This window comes from Callospermophilus lateralis, chromosome 11 (assembly GCF_048772815.1).
Source record: "Callospermophilus lateralis isolate mCalLat2 chromosome 11, mCalLat2.hap1, whole genome shotgun sequence".
NCBI lineage: Eukaryota > Metazoa > Chordata > Mammalia > Rodentia > Sciuridae > Callospermophilus > Callospermophilus lateralis.
Window position 1 is genome coordinate 1,260,762 of NC_135315.1, and position 16,533 is coordinate 1,277,294.

The 16,533-nt window shown below is 44.8% G+C and overlaps 1 protein-coding gene across 1 annotated transcript in view; it reads left to right on the forward strand.

Annotated features, from left to right (window-relative positions):
• Positions 1-16,533, forward strand: part of Nploc4 (NPL4 homolog, ubiquitin recognition factor) — a 48,942-nt gene that overhangs the window by 399 nt on the left and 32,010 nt on the right. Inside the window, exons 2-7 of the mRNA XM_077110480.1 lie at positions 3,019-3,099; positions 6,275-6,387; positions 10,676-10,852; positions 12,653-12,701; positions 13,958-14,052; positions 16,101-16,224. Coding sequence (XP_076966595.1) covers positions 3,019-3,099; positions 6,275-6,387; positions 10,676-10,852; positions 12,653-12,701; positions 13,958-14,052; positions 16,101-16,224 — 639 coding nt within the window. The remainder of the gene's footprint in view (positions 1-3,018; positions 3,100-6,274; positions 6,388-10,675; positions 10,853-12,652; positions 12,702-13,957; positions 14,053-16,100; positions 16,225-16,533) is intronic.

Below are 16,533 nucleotides of genomic sequence, written 5' to 3' on the forward strand. Positions count from 1 at the left end.
AGGAGTGAGAAAGAAGGGTGATTTCACTTGTGCCCGACGTTAGGGATCGCCAGGCTCCTCTTCCTCTGAAAGTGAAAAATGTCAGTGCAAATTCGAGGGAAAAAACCAAAGAGACCGTCGCTGGTTGACTTGGGGAGTTTCCCCTCCAGCGTAGACGTGGGCAGGGAGGTACAGTCCGGTGGGACAGTTGTGGTCGACCTTACGGAGTATTCGGAATTTCTGGGGTGGCAAAGCAGAGTTCAGCCTTCAGCCCTGGGAAGCCTCTGCAGCTGTGCCGGGTATCCTGAGGCGCTTCGGCTCTTCTTTCTGGATGTCTTGGTCTCTGGGAAAATTCAGCTTTTGCATTTAAGGCTTTTCTCTAAGGGTTGCCTCTCCGTCCTTATGGCTCGCTTTAGGGCTCCCTGTCCCCTTGGTGTTTCCCTGCTTGCAGATGGTGCATGAATTCGTGTTCCAAGAGAAACCTCAGAAACACTCTTTTTAAAAATGAAGTTTTACTGTCATTGGTGACTTGCCTAGAAATAGGTTAGGGTTAACAGTCAGATCTACTTTCAAACTTTCTATTTAGTTTAATGAAAATTTTTTTACTGAGTCAAAGCAACCTTGTATAGGCAAGACCATTTTCCACTAGTGAATGTAGGCTGGGCTCCCACAGATAACTTTGTGTGTCTGTAATAGAGTCTTTCAAGTTGTAAGGGATTAAAGTTGACCTTTCTTCTGACATTGAGTTTAGAAGTTTAAAAACTTTTTTTTTTCTTTTTAATTTAAAAGGAAGTCTCTTGAAAATCCCTGTGGGGATAATGAGTTTTATGAAGATTTTTGGGCTGATTTTTTTGAAATTTTTTTATAATACTGGGGATTGAACCCAGTGACGCTTTACCACTGAACTACAGCCCCTGCACTTTTTATATTAGTTTGAGACAGGGTCTTGTTATGTTGCCCAGGCTGGCCTCAAACTTATGATCTTACTGCCTTGATCTCCTGAGTCACTGAGATTGTATGTGTTCATCAACACACCTGGCTCATTTCCTTTTTTTTTTTTGACACAAAATCTATCTATGTTGCCAAGACTGGTCTCAAACTCTTGGATTCAGGTGATACTCAGCCTCCTGAGCAAATGGGACTATATGCATGTGCCACTAAGTCCAGCCTAATTTTCTCACAAATAGGGAAACTTAAGTTACTAAGAGGCTGTGGCCAAGTCTGTCTCTTCTCTGTATTTTGCTTTGTAGCTGTCAGGGTCTAAGCCAGTATATTCCTCAGTACAAGTTATGCTTGTTTTTATCCAAATGCTGCAAAGCCAAATGAAAGTTATTTAAAAATGAGAAAGTCATTCTGTATAGGAGAATCTATGTTATTATTAATTAGTTCAAGTGGAATAGACAAAGTCCAATAGACCTTAATCCACTCTGATGTTTTATAGAGTATCCTTGGAAATCTTTTTTTGGACAATGTCTTTTGACTTTTTCATCTGCAACAGGTTTTTTTTTTTTTTTTTTAAGTACAGTGCCTGCTAAGAGGAGAGAGGAAAGAATACAAGGTTTTCGTTTTCTGGCATGTTCCTATGTCTCCCCTCCTACCCCTCAGGGGGTTTGGCAAGAGCTGCCCTGTTTGCAGCAGGGCATGCCAGTTCATGCTCCCTAACTAGAATGGGAGCTGGCACAGTGGCAGCATAATGTACCCTCAGAAGGGCTTGATCACATAAAAATCAAGTCCTAGAAAGTAATGCCCTTGTCCAGTAGCTGTGCAGTCCTTCTATCCTTTTCCAGCTTACTATGAAAATGTTTTTAAAAACCTGAAGTTTGGGGCTGGGGTTGTGGCTCAGAAGTAGAACTCTTGCCTAATATGCATGAAGCACTGGGTTCGATCCTCAGCACCACATAAAAATAAAAGATATTGTGTCCACCTATAACTAAAAAATATATATTAAAAACCCCCCAAAGTTTACAGTGGTGTTTAAGATCTTAATTTCTTTAACTTCACTCTTTTTTGTTAAATAAATTAGGCTTTCTGTGATTCTTATATATGTCAGCCTAATTAATGTCTATGCATATAACAAAGTGAGATTCCAGTTATTTGCTGGGTGTGGTGGCACATACCTGTAATCCTAGCAGCTTAGGAGGCAGGCAGGAGGATCGAAAGTTCAAAGTCAGCCTCAGCAACCACAAGGTGCTAAGCAACTTAGTGAGACCCTGTCTGTAAATGAAATTAAAATAGGGCTGGGGAGTGGCTCAGTGGTAGTGCTTTTGCCTCATATGTGTGAGACACTGGGTTTGACCCTCAGCACCACATAAATATTTAAAATAAAGGTATCATATCCCCCCACCAAAAAATAAAAAAGAATCCAGTCATTCATAATTTGTAGTGGGTCTTTTGAATTTTTGGGATCCTCCTAGGACTTTGATCCTTGCTGGGATCACACCCAGCTCTTTCATGTCACTCTCTGCCAATGCAGAGTATGTGTGCCTCCTGGGCTGGGGCTGGGGCCCAGTGGTAGAACGCCCGCCTGGCACGTGCGAAGCACTGGGTTCGGTCCTCAGCACCACATAAAAATAAATAAAATAAAGGTATTATTAAAAAAAAAAGACAGTGTGACAGGAGCTGGGGCTCAGACTAGAGCACTTGCCTGGCATGTGTGAGGAAATGGGTTTGATTCTCAGTACCACGTATAAATAAATAAAAAGTCTATCAATAATTAAAGAAATATTAAAGAAGCGTGTGTGCCTCCTAAGTTTTAGGAGAGAGAAGATTTCAGATGTACCTTTATAAATAAGATTAAATATTGAACTTGTGTTTTTTGGGGTGAAACTCTTTAAGGATTTCTCTTAGACTGCTCTGTGTGTTAATGAACCTCATCCCTCTGCTTCCTCCTAGGAAGATTTGAATTGGGTATTGAGGGGATGGCAGGATTTGATTTTCAGTTTCAATGACCCCAATGTTGAAAAACTGCAAATGTAAGTTTTGGTAATAAATCAGGCCTCACTAGGCTGTGCACTAACCGTCTTGTGTCATTTATAACAGATAATCCGTGTCCAGTCTCCAGATGGGGTCAAGCGGATCACAGCAACAAAGAGAGAAACAGCTGCAACATTTTTGAAAAAGGTGTGAGCATTTACCTTAAGCTGCCACCCAGAGCACTCAGGCTGAGCATTTACCTTTCAAGGTCCAAGGTCTTGTTCATTGTTCACCCCCCAACTGTTCCCACCTGTGTTTTCTCTTTTCCACATTTCCTCTCTTTCTTAAGCTTTTTTTTTTTTTTTTTTTTAAGAAGGCGTCTTGCTAAGTTGCTCAGATTGGCCTCAAACTTATGATCCTCCTGCCTCAGCCTCCTGATTTGCTGGGATAATAGTAGTATACCACTGCTATAATACACAACTTGGTCACAACTGATCACTGCTTAAAATGTAGGACCAAGAGCCAAAGTATTTTGCAGGAATAATATTTATGAAAGTGAAAATTTGGAGGGGAATTGTTAAAGGGTAATTGTTAAAAATGTGTAGAATGATTCTATTCTGTGTTGTCCTTCAGGGCTGGGGTTGTGGCTCAGCGGTAAAGCGCTTACCTCACCCGTGCAAGACCCTGGGTTCTTAGCACCACATAAAAATAAATAAGTGAAATAAAGATATTGTGTCCAACTACAACTAAAAAAAAAAAAAAAAAATTGTAGAATGATTCCACTGTGTTTCAGGGAAATTAAAGGCATATACATTTCTGTATGAGCACAGAAAGTGAGTGATGTGAAACATCTGAGTGTGATTCCAAGCAAGGATTGAAGTCCCAGGAGGATCCGAAGTTTAAGGCCACCCTGGGCAATTTATCACGACGCTGTCTCAAAATAAAAAGGGGCTGCTCTGCCAGGTGTGGTGGCGCACACCTGTAATCCCAGTGACTCAGGAGATTGAGACAGGAGGATCGTGAGTTCAAAGCCAGCTCAGCAATGGCAAGGTGCTAAGCAACTCGGTGAGACCCTGTTTCTAAGTAAAATATAAAATAGGGTTGGGGATGTGGCTCAGTGATCCAGTGCCCCTAAGTTCAATCCTCAGTAACCCCTCCCCCCAAAAAAAGAAAACCCCAAAAGGGACCCGGGTCTTTTTTATTTTGAGATGGGGTCTTATTATAAAAGAGCAAGCTCAGGGCTGGGGATGTAGCTCAAGCGGTAGTGCGCTTGCCTGGCATGCGTGCGGCCTGGGTTCGATCCTCAGCACCACATACAAAAATGTGTCCGCTGAAAACTAAAAAAATAAATATTAAAAAATTCTCTCTCTCTTAAAAAAAAAAAAAGAGCAAGCTCAGTGGTAGAGTGCTTGCCTAGCATACACATGGTCCTGGATTCAATGTATGTGTGGTACTGGGGATTGAACCCAGGGTCTTATGCATGGTGAGCAAGTGCTCCACCACTGAGCTCTATCCCCAGCCCTTTTTTATTTTTTATTTTGAGATAGGGTCTTGCTAAGTTGCCAAGGCTAGCCTCAAAATTGAGATCTTCCTGCCTCAGCCTCGAGAGTAGCTGGGATTATAGGTGCTTGCCACCATGCCTGTCCTAATTAAGTTTATATCACTAATTCCATCTTAAAAGCCAGGTACAGGGCAGGGGTTGTGGCTCAGCAGTGGAGCGTGTGCATAGTGTGTGTGCAAGGCTGTGCATTCACTCCTCAGCACCATATAAAAATTAATAAGTAAAGTTATTGTGTCCAACTACAACTAAAAAATAAATATTTAAAAAAAAAAAAAAAAGGCCAGGATCAGCAGCATGCATGAGGCAGGAAGATTAATTGAGTCTAGGAGCCTGAGGCCAGCCTGGTCAATATAGCTCTCATGGGGGGGGGGGGGGAGGGCGGGAAATAGCATATTGTAGGATGTCAATTGTTGGTAAAGAGCAACAGGCAGAACAAGTATTAATTGTGGACAAGACTACAGCTGACTTGGAGAAGCCTGTGTAGCTCCTACCTGGAGTCACTCCTGACCTGCATCATTTTTTGTCAGAATTTCCGTGATGAGTCTTTTTTTAACCAGGCACATCATTTTGTTTAGTGGGGTAGTTCCGTGTGGTAGTTCTGAGTTATCCTCATAATCCCCATCCTGCTTGCTTTTCCTGGGTACTCTCCAGGTTCTGCTTCTGTCTGGTGTTTCTCCTCAGCCTGATCTATCTGGACCTGCTGGTGGCACTCTGAGGTTTTGTTGACCTAAAATTGTTTCCATTTTACCTTGTTTGAGGGTTGTTTTCACCAGATGGAGAATTCTGATTCACCAGGCTTTTATTTCCCCATTTGAAGATGTTCCATCATTTTTTGGTCTCCGCTGGTTTCTGGGATTCACTGGTTTGTCTTTGATGTGCCCAGCAATGATTTTCTTTATATTTATCCTACTTTGGTTTTCTGAACATCCTGGATTTGTTGTTTGATGTTTTTTAACTTTGGTTTTTGGCCATTCTCCTCCTCTCTTTTTTGTTGCTGCTGGGGATTTAGCCCGAGGTGTTTTACCACTGAGCTATATCCCCCTGGGCGCCAACTTGCCTGGTGACTACTTTCTCTTGAACTTCTCTGCCTTATCCTCACTCTTCTCCTGGTGGTCATTTGTGACTGTCCTGTGGCTGCCTCAAGTTCTGTTTGGATTTCTTTCAATTACATCTTCAGATCTTGTAGTTTTATGTCACCTCTAGAAAGGTTCCTTTCTCTTTTTGTGTCACCACTTATCTAAGTCTGCCCCATCTGACCGTAAGATCCCTGATGGCAGGGAGGGACCTTGTCTTTTTAAATTCAGTGTTGTGTTCTCAGCACCCAGAACTCTAGCCCAGGAAGGAGTTTCATATTTGTTGGATGAATGGATGAATGTTCCCAGTATCTCACAAAATGCCTGGCTTAGTGGATATTTCTTACTGAATTTGCAGTATTTTGCATTCTTATTTTCTCTCTGTAGTTTGGTTTCACAATTGAATTGAGTTTTTATAGTTGATTCAGAAGTAGAAATTAATCTCTTCACTCATGGCTGTGACTCTTGCTCGTTTCAAGCTCTTTTTTGGTATTAGGCATTGAATCCAGGGGTGCTTGACCATTGAGCCACACCCCCAGCCCTTTTTATATTTTCTTTTGAGACAGGGCTTACTGAATTGTTGAGGCTGAGCTTGAACTTTAATTTTTTCCTCCTCAGCCTCCTGGTTGCTGGGATTACAGGTATGCACTGCTGTATCAGACTCTTCAGTGGTGTTTGATGGATGGGCTTCTGTATAGTGAAATTGAAACATTTTACTAAATCTCTGTTGTTTTGGCGCTTGTTATAGGTTGCAAAGGAGTTTGGCTTCCAAAACAATGGCTTCTCAGTGTACATCAATAGAAACAAGACTGGGGAGATAACGGCATCGTCCAGCAAATCCCTCCACTTGCTAAAAATCAAGTAAGTGCTCACCTAGGAGGACACAGGGAACGGGAGGAATCACCACCTCTGATCAACCTGGGGCTGCCCAGATCTTGCCTATCTCCTCACTACTTCAGTTATGGTCCTGCTAACTGCTAGCACTATAGGTGGTTGTGTTGCTCTGCAGGTGTGAAGCACTCAGACTGGGTCGCCTGTTGAGCGGGTTTGTATTTGCTTTGGGTTTTTTTGAGATAGGGTCCCTTTGACTTGTTCAAATTGGCCTCAAACTTGCCATCCTTTTACCTCAGCTTCTCAAGTAGCCGCCGTCACAGGCATTATCCCCTGCTCTGGGCTCTGTTGAGCTGATGTGGTTGAGCAGGTTCTGGTTGTGTGTCACCAAGGAGAGGATTATAGTCTTGGATTCCTGTCCACACTCAGTTGCCTGTCTAGAGGGAAGGACCTTGGAGGCAGCTGTGTGTGGCAGTTACACCTTACCAGCCTGCTTGCTGGGATGGAGGACCTCATCCATGATTTCTTTCTTTCTTTCTAACGTTCTTTTAGTTGTAGATGGACACAATACCTTTATTTATTTATTTAACTATCCATCCATCTATCTATTTATTTATTTAATGTGGTGCTGATTGAATCCAGTGCCTCACATGTGCTAGGCAAGCACTCTGCCACTGAGCCACAGCCCCAGTCCCCTCATCCATGTTTCTAATGGTGGTCTTGACTTTCTTGAGGCTCTGTATAGGTCTTTCTCCACTGTCTTCTGGCTCCATTTCTGGTGCTCAGAGTGCACTGTGATTCTAACTGGAGTTCCTTTCTAGCTGGTGTATATTTTTTGTTCTTGCTGTTTTTTTTTTTTGGACTGTAATGGGGATTGAACCCAGGGGCACTCTACCATCAAGCTACATTCCTGGCCTTTTAAATTTTATTTTGAGACAGGGTTTTGCTAAGTTGCTGAAAAGCTTTCCTTGAATTTGTAATCCTCCTGCCTCAGCCTCCCGCATATATGGAATCACAGGTGTGGGCACCACCATGTTCAGCTCCTTCCAACTGCTTTTGAACTGAAGATTTCACCTAGGGGCACTTGACCACTGAACTATACCCTCAACTGTCAACCCTTAGAGTCTTGCTGTGTTGCTCAGGGCCTTGGTAAGTGGCTGAGGCTGGCTTTGAATTTGAGATCCTCCTGCTTCAGTCTCCAGAGTTGCTGGGATTACAGGCATGTGCCACTGTAACTGGCTATTTAAATGTAAAACTTGAAAAAAAATTCTTAAGTTGACACAAAAAATTGTACACACTTATGGAATATATGGTTTTGTTGTATATATACATTGTATCATTCAATTCAAGGTAAGTATGTCTAGCTTCTCAAATATGGATGATTTCTTTATGATCAGAACTTTTAAAATACCTTCTTCTGTTTTTTTGACCAACCTTTCCCCATCCCTCCTGCTCTTCCCCAGAGTCTGGTAACCATTATTCTACTGTCCACTTCTATGAGATCAGCTTTTTGTGTGTGGTGGGGAGGGACTGGAAATTGAGTCCAGGGCCTCACACATGCTAGGCAAATGCTCTGCCACAGCTACAGTCCCTGCTCCAAGACCAACTTGTTATAATATGCAACATTTTAAACGTATGTAAAAGTAAACAGAATACATCGAGGAATCCATAGTCCTCTCCCTCAGCTTGAGGGACAATTAATTCATGGCCACTTTTGTCCTACCTGTGCTACTGTCCACCTCCCATATCTTTCATTGTTTAGTGTTTCTCCCTCCTCCCCTTTTATTATTATTTTTTAATGATGCTGGGGATTGAACCCAGGGCCTCATGCAAACCAGGCAAGCATTTTACCACTGAACTACATCCCTGCCCCTCCCCTTTTTATTATTTAATTAGGTGCTGAAGCCTAGGGCAGCGTGTGTTGATGTGTTTGGGCTTGTTCAAATTGACCTCAAACTTGCCATCCTTTTACCTCAGCCTCTCTTTGGGTGGGCACCATCACACGCAGGTCAAGATGGAGGGTGATGCAGCTACTCTGGGATAGCCCTTTTTATTTTTTATCTTGAGACAGGGTCTTGTCTTTTTAAAAACAAAAACAAAAAAACCCAGGATCTTCTTGTGCCCAGGCTGGCCCTAAACTCTTGGGCTGAAACGATCTTCCTGTCAACCTCCCGAGCGCTGGGACTGTAGCTGGAGTCTCCTGTGCCTGGCCGTCTTCACTTCTGTTTCAAAGTCTGGTTTCCTTCCCCTTTGTCTGTTGGTATCGAATGCTCAGGGCCATGCTGTCCACAACTCCTTCCGGGAAATTTCTCTTTTGCTCTTTGCGTTTTGCTTCTGCGTGTTTCAATTCAAGCACTGAGTCGTTGGCGTACCTCTCAGTCTTTGTGCGGTCGTCTGTGCCCATCCTTGCTCAGAGTGCTTGTTTCTTTTGTGTCTGTGGGGTTTTAGTTTTAGAGGTTATGTTTGACCAAACTTCATCTTGGGGAATTCTAAGGGTTTAATGGCTTTTTTGCAGAGAAGGCTCCTGTTTATTTTTGTGGGCACAAGGGGAGCTGTGGAGCCAGGACTCCTCACAACTCTTACCATTGGGTTTTGGCCTAGGTTTCTTCCAGGATGCATGGCCCACTACCCCTGGGACCCTTGGAGGTGGCTTTTACCACACTGTGTGGAGGGAGGCAGGCAAGATTTCCCTTTGTGTTTTGAGCCTGTGGCTTTTCCCAGTTGTTCAGATGTCCTTCTGATTTCACATGGAAGTTTCAGGCTCAACAGCCCACCTGGGGCAGGGAGGCTCATGGCCTGTCTCTTGTTGTTCATTGAATGACTGTAGGCCCCAAACCCTGAGTTCCTGATCACAGCCTTGGCCTGCAGCAGCTCTGAGTTGTATCTCCTGGTTTTGTTGGCTGTACTGCTGGATTTTGGACCCCTGGGGATTTCCTTTACTTTCTTGAGAGCTCAGTTTGTTTTTAGGGTATATTTGTTAAAATTTACCTCAAGTCTGAGCCAGGACTTTGTAGCTGGAGGCTGTTTAGGACTTCTTAATGTGCTGTTAGAAATCTCTGATTACAAGTTGGTAGTTTTGTCACCTTGAGTTATAGAGCAAGGCCAAGGCCAAGGCCAGAGCGGCTCTCTCGTGTTTTGTAGTGCACGTATCCTCGGGGTTAGCTCTCCTGGCCACTGCTCTCCCTTCAGGTTGCTCCTCAGTGCTGTGGTGGGCCATCCTGTCAGTCGTCTTTCCTGTCCTCCTAGACAGCTAAGTGTCTGCCAGGTGGTTCATGCAGCCTCTCTTCAGGGCTGGCCCTGTTTCAGTGCTGTGCGGCACCTTGGTCCACGTGACCCGCAGAGCTACTGTGAACAGCCTGTGAGTTGAAATGCTCACTGGTCTCTATTCGGCTTCCACAGGTGGCCGTGTGTGTCTGTCCATTACACACAGAGTGACAGCATACCTGCCATTGCTGTAGAAAATGAGGCTTATAGCAGCAACCTTGGGAGCAGACTTGAAAGAGCTGCTTCTGGGAGCCACCCCTGTGGGAGGGAAGGTGCATGGCATCTGTTTGTGGACATCTGTAGGCGGCAGAAGTGTCCCTCATGTTATAGGGAATGTTAAGTCATCTGAAGTCACGATCGGATAGGAGCATCTTTTGTGAGGGGTGTTGGGTGAAAAGAGTATGATGTGAAAGTGGTGCCCTCTTGAAGAGCAGTGAGCTTCCCTCCAGTTCTGTGTGCATGTTGAGCTGGCACATGGTGTGCGGGCCCCTAACAGAGGGCTGAGGGTGAAAAGGGAGGTGGGGGCTGCATGGAACAAATATGAGGAGCTGCCTAAGGCCTGGGTGACCACAGTGTTGACTTCATTCTTGTATGTAAAGTCACACACAAGATGTGTATATGTCACTGCTTCTAAAATAAAGTGGTAAGTGAAATTATATTACAGCGGTCTTATTGCTGAAGCATGTAGAGAATTTGGCTGGGTGTGGTGGTGCACGCCTGTAATCCCAGCAGCTTGGGAGGCTGAGGTAGGAGGATTGTGAGTTCAAAGCCAGCTTGAGTAATTATATGAGGTTTTTAAGCAACTTATCGAGACCCTGTCTCTAAATAAAATATAAAAAGGGCTGGGGATGTGGTTGAGTGTCCCTGGGTTCAATCTCCAGTACCAAAAAAAAAAAAAATGAATTATGGTCTCTTACTTTTGGAAACTTTGTGATGTAGGAGTTCAGGACAGTGACAGTTGCCTTTTGAAGATGTCAGAGTTTGCACATTCAGGTTGATGTGCACAGCCCAGGTGGTGTACATGACGGCTTCCACTTCTTGTTTTTTTGAACAGACATGGCGATTTGTTGTTCCTGTTTCCCTCGAGCCTTGCTGGACCCTCATCTGAAATGGAGACGTCAACCTCACTAAGGTTAAAAGGCTTTGGAGCCCCCAACGTGGTAGAGGATGAGATTGATCAGTACCTCAGCAAGCAGGATGGGAAGATTTACAGAAGCCGGGACCCACAGCTGTAAGTGCTCTGTGGAGCCCCCACCATTGTCTACTGGGTCATTAAAGGAAACACTGCTAGTAACATGTCCTGTGTGTGTGTCTGGTAGGAGGTTTTGAGTTTGACCATGTATTTTCAGATCAAAGTTTACTTCATATTATCTTTTTAGCTTTTCATCAGTTGAAACTTCAGAATATGTTCCATGTAAATTTTTTTGGGGGGGATTGAACTCGGGGGCACTTGACCACTGAGCCATATTCCCAGCCCTGTTTTGTATTTTACTTAGAAATAGGGTCTCACTGATTTGCTTAGTGCCTCGCTTTTTTTATTTTTTTTTTAGTTGTACATGGACACAATACCTTTTTTTATTTTTTATGAGGTGCTAAGGATTGAACCCAGGGCCTCACCTGCGTCAGGCAAGCACTCTACCACTGAGTCCTTGCCCCAGTCCTTCAGTGAACTCTTTAAATGTATCACCCTGTAAATGTGATGGGGTGCTGATACTGAAATAGACGTTGAGGTTCCAGGTGCTGCATTAGCAGCTTTTGTGTGTGTGTATTTTTTTTTTTTTTTTAATTTTTTTAGTTGTATAGGGACACTGAGGATTGAACCCAGTGCCTCATACATGCGAGGCAAGTGCTCTACCACTGAGCCACAACCCAGCCTGCTTTTGTGTCTTATGTGAAAGAGTCACCAATGTTGCTCAGTTGCAGTTCGCCTGGAGCTACTGATGCCCATAGCCTAGGCAGTACACCCTTTCTGGTTCCTCCCAGGGTCCAGTGCTCACTCCCTCAGGATCTGGGCCCTCATGGCTTTGTTCGAGATCTTTTAGTGTATGTGCATGCAGTGTGTTAATTCTGACCAGTCGTCAGTAAGAATGTGCTTTGGGAGTAGAATGAAACAGGCATTATTACTTTATGTATGTATGTGACTGTATGACCAATGTGATTCTACAGTATGTATAGTCAGAAAAATGAGAAGTTATATCTCACCTACGTATGATATATCAAAATATGTAAGTGCATTCCTCTGTCATGTATAACTAACTAAAAAAAAAAAATATGCTGTTGGGAGACACTGAAGCCTTCTCCATTCTGAGATGCAGAGCTCATTTGCATTGAAGGATCCTGACCCCTTTAGTGGAATTGACTTTGCCCCCATGGGGCAGTTTGACTTTCCCAGCCGCCTCACCACTGCCTCCTAAACAAGCACATCTTTGCGTTGTGTTACATGTGTTGAGCTTCTGAGGTCTCTTTGACTGTAAGTGTCCAGAACCCTGGGACCGTACATCCTTTGTGTTTTCAAATGTGCATGAGGTGGGTATTTTACCAACTGTGGTGGTTAATGCACCACTTTTAAGGTTTTTGCCATATTTATGTAGTACTAGTTTTCTTCTTATTAACATTTTTATTGACTTAAGTTGACTTTAAATCCGTGTGTGTGTGTGTGTGTGTGTGTGTGTGTGTATGCAAGTGCATGTGTACTTGCTTGTGTCCTAGGGATTGAATCCTGGGCTTCCTACATGCCAAGCATTACTTTCATTTTTGGTTAGTGCTGTTTTAAGTGGTTAGAATCCATGAAATTACAGATTTGTTCTGCTGGTTGTTTTTTTTTTTTTTCTAATAGCACATAAAAATACATAGTAAACTATTACAAGTATTCATGTTTTAGAATTAAAACATGAATTTAGGAATTGCTTAAAGTAATCCCTCCTGGATGGGGCAGCATTTTATTGAAGTGTAGTACACATTTTGGATATAAAGCATGTGGAGGAAGTAACCCGCACACTGCTGTGCCTTTCTCTGTCTCTGTTCTCCTCAGGTGCCGCCACGGCCCCCTGGGGAAATGTGTGCACTGCGTCCCATTGGAGGTGAGTGTGTAGAGGGAGTTGCCAGCTGACCAGTGACAGCAGTGCTGTCCAAGCAGTTCTTGCTCTCGAGTGTTGTGGTTCAAAGACATATCTGTTACTGCCCTGGGCCTGCTGTGCCCACTTGAGCAGGCAGCACAAAGAGGCTGAACCTATATTTATGGGAGTGACCTTCAGGGGGGATTATGAATGGCTAGCGCTTTTGTGTTGCTGTGATGAAAGGGCAGCAGGTACAGGAGCTCTTGGACAATCCTTTTAAAATCTGACACAGAGCTGGCTGTTGGTTTGTGCCTGTCATGGTTTTGATTTACCCTGCCCTGAGTCTCACATCTCCCTGTTGCGTCCTGGCGAGATGGAGAGTTACCATAATAAGGCTGACTGGTGATGTCCTGCACTGCACTCAGAGCAGCAAGGCCAGCCTGAAGTTCCTCTGGCTCCATCTCATGGCTATCTTCTTGGTCCTTTGGTGGTGGAGAGAATCAAACCCAGGGCTTCGGTATTATACTACTGCATTATATCCCCAGCCCCCTTGTGGCTTTTCATTTTGCAAAATTTTCCTAAAATTTATCTGGTTTAAAAGAATTTTGTGTTCTATTTTTAATTGTTTTTTTGAAAAATTACACTGTGGGCTGGGGTTGTGGTTCAGTGGTAGAGCACATACCTTGCACGTGTAAGGCATTGGGTTCGATCCTCAGCACCACATAAAAATAAATAAAGGTATTGTGTCCATCTACAACCAAAACAAAATTTAAAAAAAAGAAAAAAGAAAAATTGCACTGTACCACTGGGCTACAATCCCAGCCCCGTTATTTTTAAAATCAGGGTCTCTCTGAGTTGCCCAGGCTGGCTTTGAACTTGTGATTCTCCTGCCTCAGCCTCCTGAGTTGCTGGGAGTGCAGACCGGCACCACCACGCCTGGTGTATTTAGTGAGTTAACGAAGGCTCATTCTATTTTTAAAAATTTTGTGGTATTGGAGATTAAACCTGGGGCCTTATGCACGTTAGGCAAGTGCTCTACATCTAGGCCATATCCCCACCCCTAGAAGTTCCTTTTAATATTGAAAAGATAACTAGCACATAGAGAAGCTTGGTTCTTACCTAGAACAAGTGAGGACCCAGCTCCTGACCCCCTCCCTGCCCAGTGTGGACCCTGACTGCAGAAGCCTTGCTCCCCCTTCGGCCTCTGTGTGCAGTGGGCCCTTGCCGCCCCTGTCCTGGCTGGTGGTGTGTGACTGGTGGCTTCTCATGTGTTCCGGCAGCCGTTTGACGAGGACTACCTGAACCACCTGGAGCCCCCAGTGAAGCACATGTCCTTCCACGCCTACATCCGGAAGCTGACGGGAGGAGCTGACAAGTAAGTAGCCAGCCTGGCCCCAGCATAATGTTCTTTTCCGTGTCTGTCCAAGTTGTTGCATATAGCCACTGGGTCTGGGGATGAGAAAGTGAAGATCAGGGCAGGGCACAAGCCATGGGACTGTTGAATTTTGTTGATTGTAGAAGTGGGCAAGAAGAGTCTGACCCCCTTCTACATGTCCACTGTTCTCAGAGCGCAGGGCAGACACCTGGCTGGTGGATCCTGCCACTGATCTTGCCATGTGCACAGCAACCTGTGGGTTCGGGTGAGTGGTGGTGGTGGCCTGTTATGCCTGTGGGTCTGAGTCACTGTCTGCTTTTCAGAGAGATGGCCATGCTGTGGTAGTCTCGGCTCACCCACGTCGGCCTGTGAGCCCTTTCCTCAGGTCCTGTCTCAGCTTCGTTTTCAGAGCTGCAGCAGGGACTGATGCATCAAGGTTGTCTGAGGGCTGTATTCTGGTGCTGCAGGAGTTGTGGTCCACCTGCTTGGCCCAGCGGACAGGTGGGCAGCAGCAGTGGCCAGAAATAGGTGAACTGAGAGCATTTTGATTTCTTTTAGCCCACATTGGTGCTCATTTGTGTAGCTCCCTCTGTACACTTCTGAACCACAGCAGGGTGCAGTGGACCACAAGGATGGCCTCGTCATTCCTGTCAGTGTGATAACAGGTTGTGGCCGCTGAGCCCAAGTCAGCAACATTTTGTGAAGAATATTCCGTTTGCCTGATAGTAGCTTTTTTTTGAAAACCTGCTGACATCTTAAAATGACTTGTTAAAAAGTGTTAGGCCAGGCAATAAAATCCACCACAAATACACTTTGCCTGTCAGTGGGAAAGCTATGGGGCTTCCTCTACTAGAGTTTCGGTGGAGATTTACCGAGATGAGTGGAGCTGCTCAGCCTTTGTCAGTTTGGGTCAAGGAACGCAGCCTCCTTGGGCACACCTATAGGGCTGCTTAGCTGCTGAGACATCGGGTGTGCTCTTGGCTTGTGATAGGAGAGTGATAAGTAACCTGGCAGTGCGTATGTTACCTAGCAATTCCGCAAGGTGGATGTATTTCGGAAATTGTGAATGCCAGTTGGGTGTGGTGGCACACACCTGTAATCCCAGCCACTCAGGAGGCTGAGGCAGGTCAGCCTGGGAAACTTAGGGAAACCCTATCTCAAAATAAAACATAAAAAAAGATCTGGGGCTGGGGTTGTGACTCAGTGGTAGAGTGCTTGCCTAGCATGTGTGAGGCACTGGGTTTGATTCTCAGCACCGTATATAAATAAATTAAAAAATAAAAAGGTCCGTTGACAACTAAAAAAAAAATCTGTGGATGTAGCTCAGTGACAAGAGTGCCCCACCCCTGGGTTCAGTATCCAGTACCACATACACAAAAAAGAACACTAAACATGTAGTTTTTATTTGTAAAAAAGAAAGTATCACACCGTACACTTTAAATACACGTATAACTTTTTTGTCAGTTATATCTCGGTAAAGCTGAGGGGAAGAGGGAAAGAAATTTTAGATCATTTTGTGAATGGGAAGACAGTCCTGACTTACACAGAGTCACCCCGGGTTCAGGGCAGGGTCTAGGACTTCTCACTGACAAACTCCCAAAAGTAGTTTTTTTTTTTTTTTTCCCTTTCCAATTAATAGCAGAGTGAAGGGATCACTGTGCTGTACTCTAATCATGTTTTTCCGGAGTCAGAAGTTTTTGCAGCTTTATAAAATACTGGGCTGGTTATGTCTCGGCTGCTGCTAAGCTGATGGAGCTGCCTTTGAGTGGCACAGGTTAAATCGACAGCCACTTGGCCATTATTGAAAACCTCAGGGTGTTAGAGTAGATTGAAGAATAGCAGTAGCTTCTCTACAGGAAGAGAGCTGTGTGTCCCAGTGCAGGACAAGCTGGGCTTAGGCAACTTGCACTGGAGTGGTGACGGCTTGTTCTCCTGCATGCTTGACCCCGGGAGTGCTGTTCAGCAGGTGTGAGGAAGCTGGCTCCCATGCCCTTCCTGTCTCTGCCAGCCGTCACCACCATCAGTTTAACTCAGTTGCTGTCCCTCAGGGGGAAGTTTGTTGCCCTGGAGAACATCAGCTGCAAGATCAAGTCCGGGTGTGAGGGACACCTCCCATGGCCCAATGGCATCTGTACCAAGTGCCAGCCCAGTGCCATCACGCTGAACAGACAGGTGAGACGGCTTGTCCCGAGCTTGATTTTTATGGCTGTGATGTGGATGTCCCCTGGGAGAGGGTCTTCCATTGGCAGATCCTCAGGCATTGCTGACTTGTCTGTCAGCCTTCTCTTGGGGGTCCTGAGCTGAGGATGTCATCTGTAGAACTTCTAGCTTGTGGCCTTGGTGCAGGAGCTTCATTCTGTTTTGTGGGCTCCTGTAGTCGTGGAATGTTTTAGAAATTTTGTTAAATGCTCAGTGACTTTGCCTCTTAAGAAGCTGTTCTGTGGAGGTGTGGGGGCTGGTGAGGGAGCTTCCTGAGACCGC